This window comes from Callorhinus ursinus, unplaced genomic scaffold (genome assembly GCF_003265705.2).
Source record: "Callorhinus ursinus isolate GAN/ISIS: 27379988/994484 unplaced genomic scaffold, GSC_fseal_2.0 scaffold51, whole genome shotgun sequence".
Taxonomy (NCBI): domain Eukaryota; kingdom Metazoa; phylum Chordata; class Mammalia; order Carnivora; family Otariidae; genus Callorhinus; species Callorhinus ursinus.
Genome location: NW_027397113.1, coordinates 3,472,819 through 3,491,439, shown reverse-complemented (window position 1 = coordinate 3,491,439; position 18,621 = coordinate 3,472,819). Strand labels below are relative to the sequence as shown.

At 57.9% G+C, this 18,621-nt stretch overlaps 1 protein-coding gene across 4 annotated transcripts in view; it reads left to right on the top strand.

Moving 5' to 3' along the window:
- The window catches only part of LRP5 (LDL receptor related protein 5), a 99,574-nt gene that overhangs the window by 48,965 nt on the left and 31,988 nt on the right, over positions 1 to 18,621 (top strand). For all 4 annotated transcript variants that reach the window (XM_073883355.1, XM_025878406.2, XM_073883356.1 and 1 more), the window contains 2 exons: positions 7,413 to 7,809; positions 9,211 to 9,382. In XM_073883355.1, coding sequence (XP_073739456.1) covers positions 7,413 to 7,809; positions 9,211 to 9,382 — 569 coding nt within the window. The remainder of the gene's footprint in view (positions 1 to 7,412; positions 7,810 to 9,210; positions 9,383 to 18,621) is intronic.

Here is an 18,621-nt window from a genome sequence, read left to right as displayed (position 1 = left end):
CCCGTGTGGTTTTTTTTAAAGAGCTGAGCCATATGCCCAGAGAGGTTGGACCGGGCCTTTTCCATCATGTGAGTCCCCGACTGTATTATATCGTCCAACCCCATGTTCTTGTGTTTCAGGTGACCAGGGGTCGCCCACCTTTAATTGGTCCAACCAACTGCACTTTGTTCACAAGTCTCTCTGTCTCTCAAGACCCTCTGGCCTGGGTCATGAGCCTCCAGGCCATGTCTCTGCTGCTCATTCAAAGAGAACGTGGCCTGAGGTGGGTCCCCGGGGCATGCTTGGTGCCACCAGGAGTGGGACTTGTGCTGGGGCTGTGGCCTTGGGCTCAGAGGCTCATTGACTTTGTCACGGGACCACCCAGCCTCGCTGTGAGGAGACAGAGGTCAAGTTGCTCACTCCCGGCCACTCAGTGAGGAAATGGGGGCCGCGGGTGGGTGTGGCTTTTGGCTGTACGGCCTGTGTGGTGAGCAGCCCCTGAGGGGAGGGGGAAGGGCAGGTGGCAGAGGACCACGTGAGGGGCTGACTCCTGGCAATAGGAGAGCAAGGGAGTCACGAGGCAGGCACCGACCTTGCCGCCCTGGCCGCCCCAGGCCTCAAGGCAGAGGAGTGACTCTCCCATTTTACTGCTGTGCAGACAGAGGCCTGGACCCTGGGGCCGAGGTGACAGCCTCCCACACGCTTGTATGAGGGCCCGGGGTGGGTCGTGCAGACAGCTGCTCGGGCCTCAGGTTTCCAGTGGAGCCAGTGCCTGGCCCGGCCACTTCCGCTGTGGTCACTCGGCACGGTCTCCTGGGCCAGGGCGCCGGGCTGTGGTCTCAGCGCCTGTCCAACAGCTTACCCCAGGGGGCCGTGGAGAAACTTAATCAATTGCTAAAAAACAAAAATAAGTTGGCTGCCTACCAGCTGCGAAGCTGTTTATGGCCTTAGAGACGGTAGTGTGGAGGGCGGCCTGCGCTGGCACCCGGCTCTGCCCATATGAAGCCAGGGGTGGGGGCGGTGCGGGGGGTCGGGGCCGAAGGGAGGCGGGAGGCTCCGCTTGACGAAAAGAAGCCGGTAGGAGCCGCCCTGGGGGCGTGGTGTAAGCCTCTTGATGGGGATCCGTCCGTCCTTGGAGATGTCTTCGGTTCAGTGGGGACAGTTGTGATGTACACTCTGCCAACTGGGAAGGCCAGGCCCTGATGCTGGGCGAGGGGGTGGGGGGCGCAGGGCTTGGGGGCGCTGCCTCTTTTCATCTGTGTTGATCTGGTCGGTCCACATCCTGGGACGTGTGGTTTTACTCATCGTGAAAAATCCTTTCCCGTGTTGGGGATTAACCAGAAGGATCTTCCAGGTCTCCACGCTGGACCCCCTGGCAGGGGGCTCTCCTCCAGGGCTGTCCAGGGGCTGTGGATCCTTCTGCCCCATCCCTCCTCCTGTGGTTCTTCCCTCCCCCTCAGCTCAGAACCTGGAGGCCAAATAGGTCAACCCCGCGTGGCCGCTCCGTTCCCGCTGCTAGGACAAGTGAGAAAGCCTTGTCTCCGGAGCCTGGGCCCTCCCCACCACCGCCAGAACCACAAGGCCTCTCCGCATAAGCCGGGGCAAAGTCTTGATGTTTTCTTGTTGAAAAGTTACACCTGTGATCGCCCTTGAAAGGAACACATCACCCAAAATAACAGAAAATAAAAACCACCCAGAGAGGACCGCTGCTGACCTTTGGCTGTTTCTCGCTCCTCTGCCCCTCTGCTTGCGTTCAGGTCTGGGTTTGCACGATGTCTTCATAGCATGGCCCGTTGTGCCCTGACCTCCCCCACCGCTCGGCGGGCATTTCCCTCCCCAGCCCTGCTCCAGAGCCCGGTGCTTTCGCGGGCCCTTCGCTTATTTGCTGTTCTTGTGTTGTGGGATATTGACATTGCCTGCAGGTGCTTTCCCGCGGGTTTGGGTTTTGCAGTGATCGCGAGGCCATGGTGATCCTGGGCAGCCAGGAACCCGCGTGCATGTCTAGCGGCTGCTTTGGTCTGGGCTTGCCGAGGGGAAATTGCCGGGTCAGAGGGTCCCCAAGCCACACTGCCGTCCAGGAAGCGCGTGCTGGGCTCCGTCCTCTGGGAGGCGGGGGCCTGCCGCAGCCACGCCGAGTGGCCGGCACTTTCCACCTCCAGCACCTTCCTCAGGTTACTCGTCTCTCCTGTTTGTTGCTGGGGTCTGGGTGGTTTCCTTCTTGACTTCGATGCCGTCCAGTGAACTTAAAAAACGACAGACTTTACCTTGCACGGCAGTTTCAGGCTTACAGGAAAATCGAGGGGAGGGTCCTGAGAGTTCCTGGGTATCTGCCCTCCCTCCCGACACGGTTTCCACTGTGACTAGGATGGGCCGTCTCCTGTTGTGAAAGGCATACACGCGCGTGTCAGCCGAGGGGCCGCAAACCTCGCTCAGCCCCTGGGCCACGAGGCTCGAGGCCTGTTTCTCTGCAGCCTTGGAGCTCCGAAAGGTTGGGACGTTTTTGCACGGTTGAAAAGAGACTCACAAGAAGAATGTTTTGTGACACAGGAAAAGGAGAGGAAATGCGAATTTTGGTGTCCCCGCGTGACGTCTGGCTCGCATCCCCCTGCTTCTGTGCCGTCTGCCACAGCTTTCGCGCTGGGACGCCGAGCTGGCCGCCGGCGACAGTCGGGGTCATGGCCTGCAGAGCCTAGCGTGCTGACGGCTGGTCCTTTACAGAAGACGTGTGCAGACCCCCGCTGGAGACCGAGAATGGTCCCAAGATAGCCGCTGTGGACGTTTGCGTGTGTTTCCTGCCAGGAAAGGAAGCTTTGGTTCATCTGTGGGAGCAGATTTTGTTCCAGGGAGGCTTTTGTTTGTCTTGTGGCTGGGCTCCTGCTGCATGCACAGCATGCTGTTTGCACGAGGCTTCCTTGTAGGCGGTGGTGGGCTCAGCGCTGTCCCGGCGTCCGGAGTGCATGGTGTCCATGGGCTAGCTCCATTCCCATCCATCCCAGTGGCAGCAATGGCCCGGCGCGCTCTGGAGCCCCCCACCCCCACCCCCCCGCCCCTTGGACCTGCCTCTCCTTCCACGGAACATCTCCTCTCACCTCTGCTCCCCACCTCTTGTGGGTTGCATTGTGTCCCCCAAAAAGACATGTTGAGTCCCCGGAGTGTGAATGTGACCTAACTTGGAAACAGGGTGTTTGCAGGTGTAACCAAGTTAAGATGAGGTCATACTGGAGTAGGGTGGGCCCTGAATCCAATGACTATTGACCTTTATAAGAGGGAAATTGAGACACAAAGGTGCGGGCGAGGAGGCAGTATGAAGACAGAGGCAGAGGTTGGAGTGGTGAAACCACAAGCCAAGGAATGTCCAGGGATTGCTGGTAACCACCAGAAGCTGAAAGAGGCAAGGACGTCTCCCCCCGAGCCCTCCGAGGGAGCTTGGGCCTGCCAGCCCCTGGCGTTCTTCCTTCTGGCCTCCAGCACCGTGAAGGAGTCCGTTTCAGCCTCCCCGTTTGTGCTGATGTGTTACGGCAGCCTTTTCCTGCATCTGGCTGGGTCCGTGTGACCCACAGGACGGTGCCCTGGGATGGAAGGCAGCTTGGTCCGGAGGGATGTTGGCAGGGAGGGATGGTGTTGAACGTGACGTGCCCGTGACATCGGGCCATCCCTCAGGTCGGCTTTTTTGTTTGGAGAACGCCGGCTGCCAGGAAGGCTGTGCCCTGGCCTGTGGTCAGTGCCCCGCACTTGGCCCCAGGACAGGGGCGCTACCCTTCTTTCCCGCGCGTGTGCATGCAGTGAGGAAGCGGGAGGTCAGGAGTCCGCCCGAAGGAGGCTCCGGGGACGGCTGCCCAGCCAGCGAGGGGAAGGGTTCACTTTCCTTGGCAGCACTGTGGGGCAGGCTATTTGTTTAAACAACCCCAAAGAAAACCATTTGGCCAAACTGTTAGTTTCTAAACAATTTACTTCCCTAGTGTTTAAACAAACTCCTACCCAGGATCTGTGTCTGGTCCCAGGGAAGGGGGTGGCCTCTCCTCCTCTTGGCCCTGGCACAGTGCCCTACACCCACCCAGGTGGCCGGAGGCCGGGGCTGCCGCTCAGACCTCGCTGCTGACAGCCTTGGAGGTCACCTGTGAGTAGCAGCCTCTGTGAGCGAGCGGCTGGGGGTTCTGTCTCGGCAGCTGCCCCCCCACCCTGCCCGCAGGCCTGGTCCTGGACAGAGTGCTCCACCCCCTCTGTGCTTCAGGCAACAGGCTGGGCTGTGACTCTCGCCTGCATGTCCCCGTCTTCTAGGCAAAGCTCAAATAAAAACTTCAAAGGCTCTGCAGCCCAAGGGGAGTCACACCCCCCCCCCTTGGAGTCAATTATCACCTACAGATTTATCCTGGCACTTAATTACTGCCTCAGCCACAGAGACTTAATTCTAAGGGATGCTGACAATGGGGTTCCCTGGCGGTGGGGTGTGCTGGAGGCTTTGTACTGACCTGGTTAATGGAAGGCTGGGGCTGGGCACACTTCACCCCTGATGGCTCTGTGCCCCTTGGGGACACTCTGCTGGAATCCGGTACCTGGTCACAGCCACATGATTCTGAGGTTCTTGGAGCCAGAGACCAGACTCCCCATCTCAGCTGGCCCCCTTAGCAGGCCCACCTGTAACCCCAGCTCTCCTTCCTAGTCCCCATTCACTGATGGTCTTCCTCCCTAAAGGGCTCTGCCCTGTGGTCCCAGGAGCACCGGGGGTGGGGGATCCTGTGTCTGTTTTGCCCACCCCCATCCCCAGTTCCTGGTCCAGGGCCTGGACTAAAGTAGCTGCCTGCAGAGATAACTGGTGGGGTGACCAAGCCAGCTGGGCGGCCCGTCAACATTGGGCTTCCTGTGTGTGCCATCTTCCGAGATCCAGGTGTTTGTGGGACCTTATTTTTCCACTTGCTCCTGTGTGCCCTGGGTCAGGGAGCTTAACCTCTCTGAGCGTCAGGTTCCTCATCAGTAAAATGGGGCATAATCATACCTCTTGGATTGGTGTGAGGATCACACTATTTTAGGTGATTGTGTCTGGAGGACCATAGCAACAGGGATGGGTGAAGCAGGCTCTAAATGTGTTCTGCGGGGCACCTGGGTGGCTCAGTCGGTTAGGCGTCTGACTCTTGATTTTGGCTCAGGTCATGATCTCAGAGTCCTGAGATTAAGCCCCGAGTCAGGCTCCGCGCTCAGCAGGGACTCAGCTTGCAGTTCTCATTCCCTCCCCCGCTGCCCCTCCTCGCGCTCATGCTCGCTCTCCCTCTCTCAAATAAATAAATAAAAACCTTAAAAAAAAAATGTGTTTTGGGACAGAGCATTGGTTTCCCTGGGGACCAGTGTTTTCTCTGGGGAGGAAGTGCTGCTTGAAGTCAAGTGGGGTTTGACACCCACCTTTCCGCCTTGCACAGTGAGCAGCCCCGGCCTCCGCTTGGGAGCCCGGCAGCCTCTTTGGACAGTTCTATAGACGCCTTCTTAGGGCTCTTCCCGGCCGTGCCCTGGGGGGGCTTCCCACATCCCTCCGTGGTGGCAGACAAAGCCAGAGCCCTTCATGGAGTCTGGTTTATGGTTCCCTTGATGTCAGAGCTAGACAGAAATTCAGACACCATCAGGTTGGACCGATTCTTCACTATAAATGGGAAGACCAGAGCCCAGAGAGGGTTAGGGACCTGTCCAAAGTCACACAGAGAATTCTGCCCTGTGTTCTCCCTGCTTGTCTTAGGATGTGCCTCTGCTCTGGGTGTGGCTCTGGGTCTGCAGGGAGCCAAGGAGGCATGTGCCGGAATCCCAGTGAACCATTAAGTGTGGTGCCCTTGCAGAGGGGCAGAGAGAGTGTGTGTGTGTGTGTGTGTGTGTGTGTGTGTGGTCAGCCCATCCACTGGGGTAAGGGTGGCAGGAGAGCTTCCTGGAGGAGGAGGAGGAGGAGGTGTGTGACCTGGGCCTTGAAGGAGAGGTCAGATGTCAACAGAACATTTTGGGAATGGAGCCCAGAGGAAGACAATTTATTAAAATTCAGAATTCCCCTCCCCTCCTTCCAACATCCCAAATCAGGACCAAATCTGAATTTGGGTGTCGGGGGTTTCCAGAGCAGTCAGGCACTTGGGGTACGTTGTGAGCGCTGCCTGCCTCGGTTTCCCGGCCCTGGGCTCATAAAGCCGTTGCTGTCGCGTGTGCGCCCTCTAGGGGAGGAATTGGATTATGAGCTCTGGGCCTTGGAGCAGGACGGTGAGGATCCGGGTCCCCACCCTTACTTGAAATGCCGGGCAGGGGACCCCAGGTGGACTCTGCAAGGCACCGGGCTCCGAGGGCTCTGCCATGGTGGCAAGAAGTTGGCACCGGATGCAGGAGAGAGTCTGCCGTTTGAGAGCTGTAGCTTGACCAGGCAGCTGGCTGCAGAGGCCTGGGCCTGGGGGCCTGAGTTTGATGGATGTGCCCAGCTGGTTCTGCCCCTGTCCCCATCCTGCGTTGCTGCATAACTTGAGGTGGGTCCTTCCCCATTCTGGGCCTTTCCAATCGGACCAGGCAGTTGGCCCCAAAGTGCCAGAAGCAGTCTCTGGACCTAATCTTGGTTCTGTGGGTCCTTGAGACCAGAAGGGGCCAGAACGAATGAGTGAACAAGGACCCAGCTCTGGCGGAGGGCGTCACGTCCTGGCCCCAGCAGCCTTGAGGCGTCCAGGCCAGGGTTGGGGAGCACAAGAGGCTCCATGTGCTATTTGCCCTGGAAGTTCGGACAAATTGCAGCAGGGAGGGTCCAGGATAGAGTCAAAATATTAATACTGCTGGGGTGGCAGAGAAAGACTGGGGCACCTGCCCCCCAGGTGCTCACCCTTGTCAGCAAGATGGCCAGGTGGGAAGGACTCAGACCGGGCAATGATGTGTGCACTTAGGTGACATGAAGCTGCCTTGGGGGGTGAGCGGGGCGTGGGTGGGGCCTCGGGGAAGAAGTAGCATCTGAGCTGAGCCATGAAGGGTGAGCAAGTAGAAGTGGGGCCCAGGGGGGGTTTTGAGAAGTGTGTCTTTGACAGTGGCAGTCTGGAGCCCAGTGCCTGTGTGGGACTTGCATTTGGAACTAGTTTGTGGCCGGGAGAGGGGCTTGCAGGGAGGGGGTAAGGGGGACTGAGTGTGAAGCAGCTCTTCCACAGTGGTGGAAGTCAGGCGGCTATGTGGCTTTCAGCTGGTTGCTTGACCTCTCTGTGCCTATGTGATCTCATCTATAAGATGATGATCCAACGAGTGCCGGCCTCATAGAGCCCTCACCAGGATGAGCCAGTGACTGCATAGGAGGGTGTCGGCCAGTGTTACCTAAAGTCACCGGTTGTCTCGAGGAAGCTCTGACCCCGGGGGCTGGCTGAGCCCCTCCCTGCCATGCCCAGCACAGGCCTGGTCTGCTGTCCTGCTGCAGGCCTCTGACCCCACTGCGTGTGCATCCACAGGGGCTGAGGAGGTGCTGCTGCTGGCCCGGCGGACGGACCTGCGGAGGATCTCGCTGGACACACCGGACTTCACCGACATTGTGCTGCAAGTTGATGACATCCGGCACGCCATTGCCATCGACTACGACCCGCTGGAGGGCTACGTCTACTGGACGGACGACGAGGTGCGGGCCATCCGCAGGGCGTACCTGGACGGGTCAGGGGCACAGACGCTGGTCAACACCGAGATCAACGACCCCGATGGCATCGCGGTCGACTGGGTGGCCCGTAACCTCTATTGGACGGACACGGGCACCGACCGCATCGAGGTGACCCGGCTCAATGGCACCTCCCGCAAGATCCTGGTGTCCGAGGACCTGGACGAGCCCCGGGCCATCGTGCTGCACCCCGTGATGGGGTAAGGCTGGGGGTGGGCGGACCTCCCACCTGGCGGGGGCTGTAAGCCAGACCACCCAGAGGTGAGAGAGACTAGTGGTTCTGGAACTTTCTCCAGCATCAGAATCCCCCAGAGGAGGGCTTGTTAAAACGAGGGTGGCTGGGCCCTCTTCCCAGAGTTCCGATTCAGGGGGTCTGGGGTGGGGCCTGAGAACCTGAATTTCTCGCAAGCTCCCTGGTGATGCTGCTGCTGGTCCAGGGACCAGACTTTGAGAAGTTCTGACACAGGCTGTCAGGTACACGTATACAGGGCCTGGAGAGCTTGGGTGAGTCGTTTCTTTCCATGGGCCTCACCCTTCCCACCTGCAAAATGGAATGGTTCACCAGGGTGATTTCTAGGCTGATCATGGTACGTACTTACTACATACGGGCCAGGCCTCTTCTAAACGCTACACACGGTGAATCTTTGCCTCCTCCTCTCTCCCTGGGAAGTGGGTGCAGTTGTACAGTAGAGGAAGCTGAAGCCCAGAGAGGTTAAGGGACTTGCCTAAGGTCACACAGCCAGGAGGTTGGGATTGGACCCGGCAGTGTGGCTCCAACTTCCCATTTTAGGATTCTGTGAAAACAGCTTGTCGGTCGACGTAGGAGCCTTTCTGAGAACCTCCGCAGCAGCGCCCCCCCTGGGGGCTCACGACCAACAATGGGAAACTGGGAGGAGGGAGGAGGAACAGTTGGAGCTCTTGGCAGGTGGAGCTGGGGCTGCAGGGAAGCCTCTGGCCCTCCGTGCAGGACGTGGGCGGTGTCCTGGAGACAGCCTGCAGTGGGGCTGGGAGGACGGGAGGGAGGCCTGGGAGCCGTGCCTCGTGGGGACCAGCAGAGCTACAGCAACAGTAACCACGGCCACTGCAGGGGCTGCCGGCCGCGGTGCACCCCCGGGGTGTCAGGTGCTTGTCTCATTTCCCCGCGGCTGAGGCTCAGAACCTGCGGCGACCCGTTTGCGGTGCCTGCTGGGAGAGCTGGGCCTCTTGGCTTGTCTGCCCGTGGAGCCTGTGCTCTGCACACAGGAGCCCTTCGGCTGCTTGGAGAAGGTTCCCCCCCAACCTCGGCCTCCTCCCTGGCGCTTGGCCCCTCCAGCCCACGGGCCTCTCGGCAGGGCGTCTGCTGTCTGCCCACCTGCAGGACGGGAGGGGAGGCTTACCAGCCCGCTTCGAATCCCAGGGCCCCATGTTGTGAAGCCCGCGCTGTGGGTACCCCCATTTCCCGTGGAGCCCCTGGTCCTGTGTGGGGGGCTTGGTGCTCACCTGTGCAGTGAGCTAGCGTTGCCTGAGCACCTCCTGCCGGATGGGGAGGGCATGGTCCTCAGCCCTGGGGGGTGCAGCAGGGACGAGACAGACAGCGTCAAGGACATGTGCTTCTTCTCCAGCCTCATGTACTGGACAGACTGGGGGGAAAACCCCAAAATCGAGTGCGCCAACCTGGATGGGCAGGAGCGGCACATCCTGGTGAACACGTCCCTCGGTTGGCCCAATGGCTTGGCCCTGGACCTGCAGGAGGGAAAGCTGTACTGGGGAGACGCCAAGACGGACAAAATTGAGGTGAGTCATCCGCACCGGTGGGCGTTGGTCCCTGGAGCTGTTTAATATAGGTTGTGCCGCCTGGCACAGCCCGGCAGGCCTGGAGCCCTGAGTTTTAGGCAGAAGCCAGGCCTGGCCGCCCTGGAGCCCATCACGTGTACCAGGCGGGCATCGGACGGATGCCTGTGCTCTGCTGTTTTTGTTTTCGTTTTTTTAAAGATTTTATTTATTTTTTTTAGAGCGAGAATACGTGTGCGGTGCACGTGCGAGCAGGGTGGTGGGGGGGAGAGTCAGAGGGAGAGGGAGAGAGAGAGAATCCCAAGCAGGCTCCACACTGAGCACAGAGCCCGACCTGGTGCTCGATCTCATGATGCTGAGATCATGACCTGAGCCAAAATCAAGAGTCAGACGCTTAACCGACTGAGCCACCCAGGCGCCCCTGTGCTATATGCTATTTGGACAAATAGGATCCTTGAAAAAAATAGTTCATTATGATACATTTCTGAGGCCTTAAGGAGATGTGTGGCCGAGTGAAAGCCGTCATAGGATATACCGTGGTTGTGTAAGATGTTGTCATGGGGAAGCTGGGTGAAGGGCACACGGGAGCTCCCCGAGCGACTTTTTGTGTGTCTTAAACTATTTCAAAATACAAAATCTTTGTTTTTAAATGTATTTATTTGAGAGAGAGAGGAAGAGAGAGCATGTGCAGGTGTGGGGGCTGGGGCAGAGGGAGGGGGAGGGGAGAGAGAGAATCCCAAGCAGACTGCCTGCGGAGCACAGAGGCCGATGCAGGGCTTGATCTCATGACCCTGAGATCATGACCTGAGCCAAAATCAAGAGTCGGCCGCTTAATTGACTGAGCCACCCAGGCGTCCCTCAGAATACAAAATCTTAATGAAAAATCACATGCAAGTGCCCACCGCCCAGCTTAAGACAGAAAATCTTATCAACGTAGTTGAAGCCAGAGGTGACCGCTACTCTGAGTTTGGTGCCGCCTTCCCAAGACGTTTTCTTTTACTACACGGATGTCTCCCTGAACAGTATGTCGTCTTGTTTTGCGTGATTCTATGTGATTAATAAGTGGTGTCCAGATGTGTTCTTTGGCAAACTGCTTTTTGCTCATGGGTGTATTTTTTGGAGGTGCTGTCAATACGACAGTTAAATTTGTCCCTGTAGCAGGGAAGCCGCCGACGTTTGTGCCTCTCCTCGGTGTGGACGCCTCCCTCAGTTCTGGTCACTTCTGGGATCCTCCTCCTCTGCTTCTGGTCACATTGCTGCTTATTGACATCCCTGGGGGGTCACCTTCGCTCCTCTCCTGGCTTGGTGGGGAGCCCCCCACCAGGCAGCTTGAGGGGGGAGGGTGGGAGCGAGGGTATCGACGTATGTCTCTGTTGCACGGTTTCAAGCCACGCTTCTGAGCAGGACCGGGAAGGGGACTCAGGGCTGGGTGGGTGCTTCTCCCACACAAGTCTCTGCCAGAGTGGCCGTTTCCTGTCGGATTCCCTGCAAATGACCTTGTTGCTAAAGGGAGTTTCTCTGGAGCCTCTGAGCCTGAAGCCAAGACCCTTGTTTCCAGTGGGGTCTGCTGAGGAGGCTTCGTCTCCATGGACCCCACCCACCCCTGGGAGTGGGCCGGGGGGCTGGGGACGCGTGTGTCCAGCTGACAGCGCTGGACACGGAACAGGCATGGCTCCGTGTACTCCCATGGCAGGGTGCTGGGGTCGTCTACTGTGGTAAAACACACATGATCTACAATGGCCATTTTTACAATTAAAGTGTGCCTTTCAGTGGCCCCTCATAAATTCACAGTGCTGAACCACAGCAACCATCACTACTGCCTAGTTCCAGAATGTTTTCATCACCCGGGACGCCGTGCCCATTAAGCAGCCAGTCCTGGTCTCCCCTCCCAGCTCCCGACACCTACGGATCTCCTGTCTGTCCCTGTGGGGTTGGCTGTTCCGGGACATTCCACGTGAACGCAGTCATCTGGTATGCAGCCTTTCATGCCTGGCTTCTTCGCTCAGCATGATGTTTTCGGGATTCATCCACACGGTGGCACCTGTCCGCACTTCGTTTTTATGGCAGAATAACATTGGTTGTATGGATGGACCTCACGTCATCCACCTGTCTGTTGATGGACATTCGGGTTGTTTCCCCCTTTTGGCTGCTGTGAGCAACTCTGTGAAGGGCGCCGTGTGCAAGTTTTTGTTTGGGCGCCTGTTGTTCGTTCTCTCGGGTACATACCAAGGAGTGGAATTGCTGTGTCGTGTGGGAATTTTATGTGTGATTTACTGAGGAACCGTCAGACTGGTCCGTGGTCTGCACCGTTGCGCACGCTCTCACAAGCAGCGTATGTGTGTTCTGCTCTCAGCACAGCCTCAGTGTCCTTTATCATGATTGTAGCCATCCTGGTGGGTGCGCGGTGGTGTCTCCTGGGTTTGATTTGCATTTTCCTGATGATGGGTGATGTTGAGCACCTTTCGTGTGTTTGTCCCACAAGAGTATTTGGAGGTGTGTGGCATGGTCCCCATGCGTGGATGAGAAACTGAGGTCCAGGGGGACGGTACCTTGCTCAAGGTCATGTGGCAAGTGGGTGGTTTTTGATTTTCCACCTTTAGAATCAATTCACAGACAAAGCCCTAAGACGGTGTCAGGCTTCCCGACGGAATCTGAACATGATCCTCGGTGGTAACCGCTAAGCAGAAGGGACAGAAGTTAGGAGGCGGGAGGCTGGGGAGAGGTAGGAGTGCAGTTTTAAGGGTAACCAGTGGAGGGACTGAAGACAGTCTGTCATGGTAGCGTGAGGGTGAGGGAGGGCCCGGAGTAAGGGAATGTGCACCACAAACCGGGAATGCGCACCACAAGCAGGTAATCTGTCTGTTTGGAGCTAATCACCAGAAAGTGTGAAGAGACAGGCTACAGAATTAGAAGGATTTGGGAATCTTTGATCAAGCAGCCTGGGGCAATGTAGGCGTGTAGGTGTTCTCAAGCTACATGATCGAGGGTCCCTTTCTTTCTCCGCCGTGGCTCTGGTGGCACACACTTTGAGAATGCCGACCCCATCAGAGACTGTTGCAGCCACCTCCCACACATCGGGGGCTGACCCTGGCTGTGGGTTTTGTGCCGGACACCCGCTCCTCCCCTGCCCCGGGGCGGGGGCTGCTGACGTGCATAGGCGTGGAGACCATCTTCCATGTAAACTCAAGAGTGTCTTCTCCCCCTGGTGGGAGACGCCCCAGGCGAGCCACAGGTGTTTTCGAGTCATGCTGGCTTCTCGGCCTCTAGCACAGGGGTGAACATTTTGGAGGTGGCCCAAGTGTGCTAGGGGCCTTGCCTCCATGTTCCTGCTGTGGCCTCTCGGCCCTCACTCTGGGGTCCCGGGGTGTGCCGCCGAGCACCTGGTGAGTGCCAGCTATGTTCCAGGTGCCTGGGGCCACCTTGGTACGTCTGCCCAACAGCTGTTCCTCTGGTACGCCCCTCAGGACCAAGCTTTGGATCAGGCCACCAGCTGAGTGCAGAAGCCCCTGCTGGAGGTCACAGAGGATTCTGAGGGCTTCTGGGGGAACTGCTGAGGGCCAGGGGCTGTGTTTACTTTCCGGTTTCCAGGTGGGAGGGATGGTCAGGGGAGGTATAAACCAGGCTAGGGAAGCAACAGGACATGCTTCTAGCAGTGGTAATGTTTCCCAGAAATTATGCCCAGTGACAATGGAACAGCCAGGCCAGATGCTAAGGAGCCTGAGCGCTGGCCTCGGGCCTGCCTCACGCAGTTGCCTTTGACGGGGAGAACGGATTCCGTGCGGCCTGGTTGTGCGCACCGCCTGGCTCTGAACGCAGAGGGAAGGCGCTGGAAGAAAGGAACTTTAGACGGTGATAAACTGGCTGCGCCTTTGAAGAGGTAATCGGGCTCCCGTGTTCCGCCCGCCAGGCCCCCAAGAAGGACTTTATAGGGCAGCTGTGGCTAATCCCTTGATGAACTGGGAGGAGAACAAAGGTCTGGAAAGGCCGGACTGATGAAACGGGGATTCATCTGGATGGCATTAGCAGCACATAGATGCGACTTATGGACCAGGCTGAATCTCGGGCAAGTCTGGGCTGCCCTGCAGGTGGGCCTCCTGCTGGCCTTGTCTGTGACAGCTATCCTGGACATCAGGTTCGGACCAGCCCCTGGGGCAGCCCCTCGGCGGCCCAGCTAGCTGCCGTCGTGACAGCTGGGGTGGGCTCAGGCTGGTCCCTCCAGGCTCACTCTGGGAGGCGCCCCTGACTTCCCCAACACCTGCAGGCTAGAGCCACGTGGGATGGGTGGGGGCTGAGGTGTCGGAATTCCCTGGGTTGCCTCCTTACCTGTCTTCCTAGATCTAGAGCCCTTGGGTAGGAGGCTCCTGCCCCATCAATACCCGTAGTTCTTGTATCCAGCCCTTCCCACGACCCCAGCTGCACCCTCAGGACCAGGCCTCCAGCGTTCCTATGGCCCACCATTTGTTTGTGCAATTTTTCCCCCTCTCCCTCCTGCCCTGCTGGGTTCCCCACCCCGAGAGCACTTCCCCTCCTCCTCTGACCTGCCGCGGGTCTTCGGTCTTGGGTCACAAGGGTCAGCCGGATTCATAAAAGCAACTAGGACTCCCTTCTCCCTCAGCTGTCTCTAACCAGTGGCCGCCGGGGCCCTGCACTTCTCTCTCTGCTCTTGGCAGACGCCAGGCCCTTTCTGCCTCTGTCCCTGCTGTTTGGCAGACACCAGGCTCGTGACCGCCCAGCATGGCCTCCCCCCTCGCCCCCCCGGCAGCTCCTTCCGTCCCTAGTGCCCTCCAAGCCCACGTGCCTAGCTGCCCCCTGGCTCCCCCCCTCGGAAGCCCAGAGTTACCTCCTGCCACATGCCATGGTCTCATGCATGGGGACGACTCGCCTTCTGCAAAGTGCTGACATCCCCGTTCCCACCTGGAGGCCGTCTCTCCCGCTGGAAGCCGCAACCCCTTCGAAACCGGTCGGGTGCTCGTGCTCTGGCTCAGCCGCCGGATCATTGGCATCATTATCATGCCCCCCTCACTTGTTTGTGCGTGGGCCTTTTCTCTCCAAGCAGACGGGAGCTCTCTCGGGTCCGGCTTGCGTCAGGGTCTCCGTGCTGACGGTGGGTGGGGACTCAGGACACGCCGGGTCTGTATTGAGGTGCCTGCTCCCATGCCCCTCCACTGCTCCCTCCCACACTCTCTCTGTGGCTCCCACTTGCCCCTTTCCCACAGCTGCTCAGCGGGTCCCTGAACAGAGCTGTCACGTCCCCCCAGCCTCTTCCACAGCCCTCGGCGAGCACCTGTGCATTCCACAGCATCCACGGACACTGCCTTGTGCCGGAAGAGCAGTGAGGGCCAGACCGTGCCCTGAGGGGGTGGATGTTCTAGAGGGGAGATAGACACGGGGGGTAACAGGATAGCTCCAGCACGCCGGAGGTGGTCGGTGCTCTAGAGGGCCACTGAGGAGAGGGGACATCCTGGCTCCCTGGACAGCGCCTCGGCTGCTTTTCTAACCGTGTCTGTTCAGAAGCCCCTGCCTTTGCTAACGTATTTGTGCAGATTCTGTTGCTTTCAGTTTCTGGAGTAGAGGGAGGAATGGTGCCCCTTAGCAGAGCTGACAGAGGCAAAGCACTTAAATAGCCGGGCACACGCTCTGTGATGCGTGTCCATGGAGGGTGGTTTTAGCCGTTACTGAATCGAAGCAGGGACTGGTCTTGCCCCTTTGGAGTCTTGAGTTGCCTTTGTGAAGCTTTGTCCTTGGCTGTTTCCCTCTGGGTTGCTCGGACTCCAAGCAGAGGTCTTGCAGGCCAACCCAGGCTCTTCAGCCTGTCTCTGCCATAGGTGTCACCTGCGTGTGGCTCGCCCTGGACTTGCTGGGGGCTCCAGATCATCTGGGCTCTGTGAGGCCCCCTGCTCTCTCACTCTGGCCAGGACAGTGACACCTGCCGTCCAGGGTCAGCTCTCAGATCCACGCGCCTGGTGGGGCAGGCTGGGGATAAGTCACAGACTGAGAGGTTACACAGGTATCTCCCTGCTCCTGACACGTACTGGGTACTGGGTCGGCGGAGGGGATTTCCGTTACAACCAGAATACATACTCAGCACAAGAGGGATGGTTGCAAGGCCTGGGGGCTGTGTGTCCCCCGGGGAAGAAGTTAGAACATGGGGCTTCCGGGCAGCTGAGCCATGCATATGTGCACGCAAGTGTGTGTTTAAGATCTTTTTTATTACATGGAACAAAATAACCTGGGCAGTTTTAATTGGGGGGGGGGGTTATGTCTGACTGTGATAATTATTCCATCAGAAAACAGAAGTCTTTTCCCTTGAAACGTGTGCTTTCAAAGGGTTGGTCTTGGGCTCCTATCTCTTGTCGTGGTGACTTTCTGGGGCCCACCACTTTGTGGGCCTCCCCACAGACCCCCGTGGGTGCTGCCCCTCAGAGCGCAGCTGGGATCTGCGGGTGTCTGTTCCGCTTGTCCCACCTCTCTGCTGCCCCCTCCCCTACCCCAGACCCGGGCACGGAGCGCGGAGTCGGCCCAGCACAGGAGGACGGAAGCCAAAGGTCAGAGAGATCAAGGCTGGTCCCGGGCACCTTTGGCATCTGGCGTGATCATTTTTGACGTAACTCCTTGGAGAGACGTCCAGTTTCCTTTCCTGAAAATCAAGGGCGCAGGCGCTCAATTCTAGAGCAGGGGTTAGAATCTACAGCCCGTGGGCCCGATCGCCTGTGTTTGTACCACTCTGAAACGGAGACTGGTTTTTACACTTTCAAATGATTGCGGAAAAAAAATCGAAAGAAAAATAATATTTCATGACATGTGAAAATGACACCAAATTCAAATTTCAGCGTCTCCAAAGTTATTTTTGTTCCTTGCACAAACGATGTGCTGTAGGCACACACAGCCTTGCTCACTCACTCACACGCTCTCTGTGGTGGCTCTTGCATTACCAAGACCATATGGCCGCAAAGCTGGAAATGTTTATGATCTTCTGCAGGAAAAGTTTGCCAGCCCCTGACCTGGAAAATCTGTCTCCCATACTCTCCCCTGACTCCCAACATTCTTGGGTTGCAAATTCGATTCCGTTATTCCCGAACCCTGTTTGGACGCGTTACCCTCGCAGGAGCCCAGTGGACCCGTGCTCTGTGTCTCGTCACCTTACCCTCGGCTCCTCTCTAGGAAAGCTGGGATGTTGAAATGTGTGTTGCTCCCTGTAGACAGGCCCCACGGGCGCTCCGGGCCTGGGGAAAGGCCTGGTCCGGTAGTTACTTTTACGGATGGGCTGGATTTGCTCACCGTGTGCAGAACGCTGCCATAGAAAACCACTTTGGGCTCGTGTATTTTTCTCAAGTGTTAGAGTCTTGATGGAGAGCCTGCGAGGTGCTTCTTGGGTTCTCTGATTGGTGTGGAGGGTGATCGGGGGTGGGGGAGTGGCTTCTGGAGGGGCGTGGGGCCCCGCGTTCGAGGTCGGGGCAGGAGGGGGCAGAGGCGGAGAGAGAGAGGAGGGGCTGCCAGCCTTGTTGGCCCCATGTTCCTCCGTGGGCTCGTTTTCATTGTTCTTGAGCCAGGAAAAAGGTACTTCCTTGCCTCAGTTCAATAGAATGTGTATTTATTTATGTCTGGAGTTCAGTTATTAAAGAAAACTGAGAAAATATGGAAATACTGAAGGAAGAGGAAAGTCTCTTACAGAGGCGGTATTGACATTTTGGTGCATTGAAGCCGAGTCTTTTTTTCTAGACGTGGATGGTTTTCTTTGTAGTGTCGATGCAGTGCGTGTGCGGGCCATCCCCGGCGCGGCCCCCGTTATCCCGAGCTGAGGAAGGAGCAAGGGTCCCCAGGGCCTCGCTTGAGCCCTGCCCCTGACGGGATGTGTTCTTGGAGGTACTCTTTCTCCCCTCCCAAGCTCACCTCCTGGGCCGTGAGCCCAGGATGAGACCCCTCCCAGGGGCAAGTTTTGTGCAGAGCGTTCTCTGAGGGCTGGCGCCCAAACCGTTTGGCAGAGTTAGTCCATTACCTGCCATTTACTGCTAACCAGCAGGGCCAGGAGTGGTGCCCAGGGATGAGTACAGAAATCGGTGCAACCCGAGCTCCTCTCTCCAGGTGAGGTTGGCAGCTCCCCAGCTCTCAGTACAAGGGCACCCCCCAACCCCACGTTCTCACCTGGGTGGCGCGTTGGAAGTCCCTGCGGGGAGCTGCTTCCAGGATCCATACCTGGGCCGGAGCCTGCCACTTCTGCCTGAATTGCCTCATATTGGGGGTCCAGGCGTTGTTCTGTCTTTGGTTAAGTTGCCTGGATGACGTCAGCTGCTCCCCTCAGTTACAGGTGGAGAACTAGGTCCATGGGGCGCAGGGGTTTGCTGGGCCCAGCCCAGAGCTGCCGGCTCCTCTCAGGCGACCTGGTGGTTTTGTCCTGTGCTGTCCGACAGCAGACGACCCAAGTCTCTTCTGTTCAGCATGAATTTGATCTGTCTTCTGTTCTCACCGCCTGCAAAACAGAGGTTTTGTCGCTTTTCTGCGGAGCTGGAAGTGTCATCTGGCTGCAGGAGGTCTGTTGGGACTTGTCATGTCTCTTTCATCCTGGCCTGAGAGCCGGAGAATCTTGATGTTGTGTTTTATCGAGTCTCCCTTTCAACAGAAGCTGCTACAGGATCATCTGTCATCGGAATCGTAGGCGTTTTTATGTCTGACAGCAGTTTTCTCCTTTGTGGCTTTTGTGGTTAATGCTTTTAATCAGCACCGATTCTTCAAGAAAAAGCTAGCTTTTGTATCTCAGAGTAAATGGCCACTCGTGTGTGGGGGTGGAAAATGTCTGAGAGTTACAGGCTCAGACTTAGGGCCAGAAGTGCCCTCAGAGTTCATCTGGGCCTGACCAAGCAAGACACTGGTCCACAGACCGGTGTGTCGTCTTGCCCAGGGCCCACGGCGTCTTAGTAATCCAGCCTCTGGAAACTCAAGTCTGCATCGAGCGTGTGATTTGAGACCTGCCGGTGCTGTGTGCAGGCAGATGTTGCTGTCAGAGCCTGCCCCTGGTCTGAGACCCGCACCTCGGTACTGCAGGCGGATCAGCCACAGGAAGGGAGAGGACAGCCGTCTGCCTCGCCTGGCCCTTTCGGCACAGTGTCAGTGCCCAGGTAGGGGAGGCTGCAGGGAGAGCCCTGAGCCAGCCCCACCACTGAAAAGGTCATTCGTCCAGCTCTGCTGGGGAGCCACGGCACCTGGCTTCGTATCACGGCCTCGCGGGGTGCAGGCAGAGCTGAGCA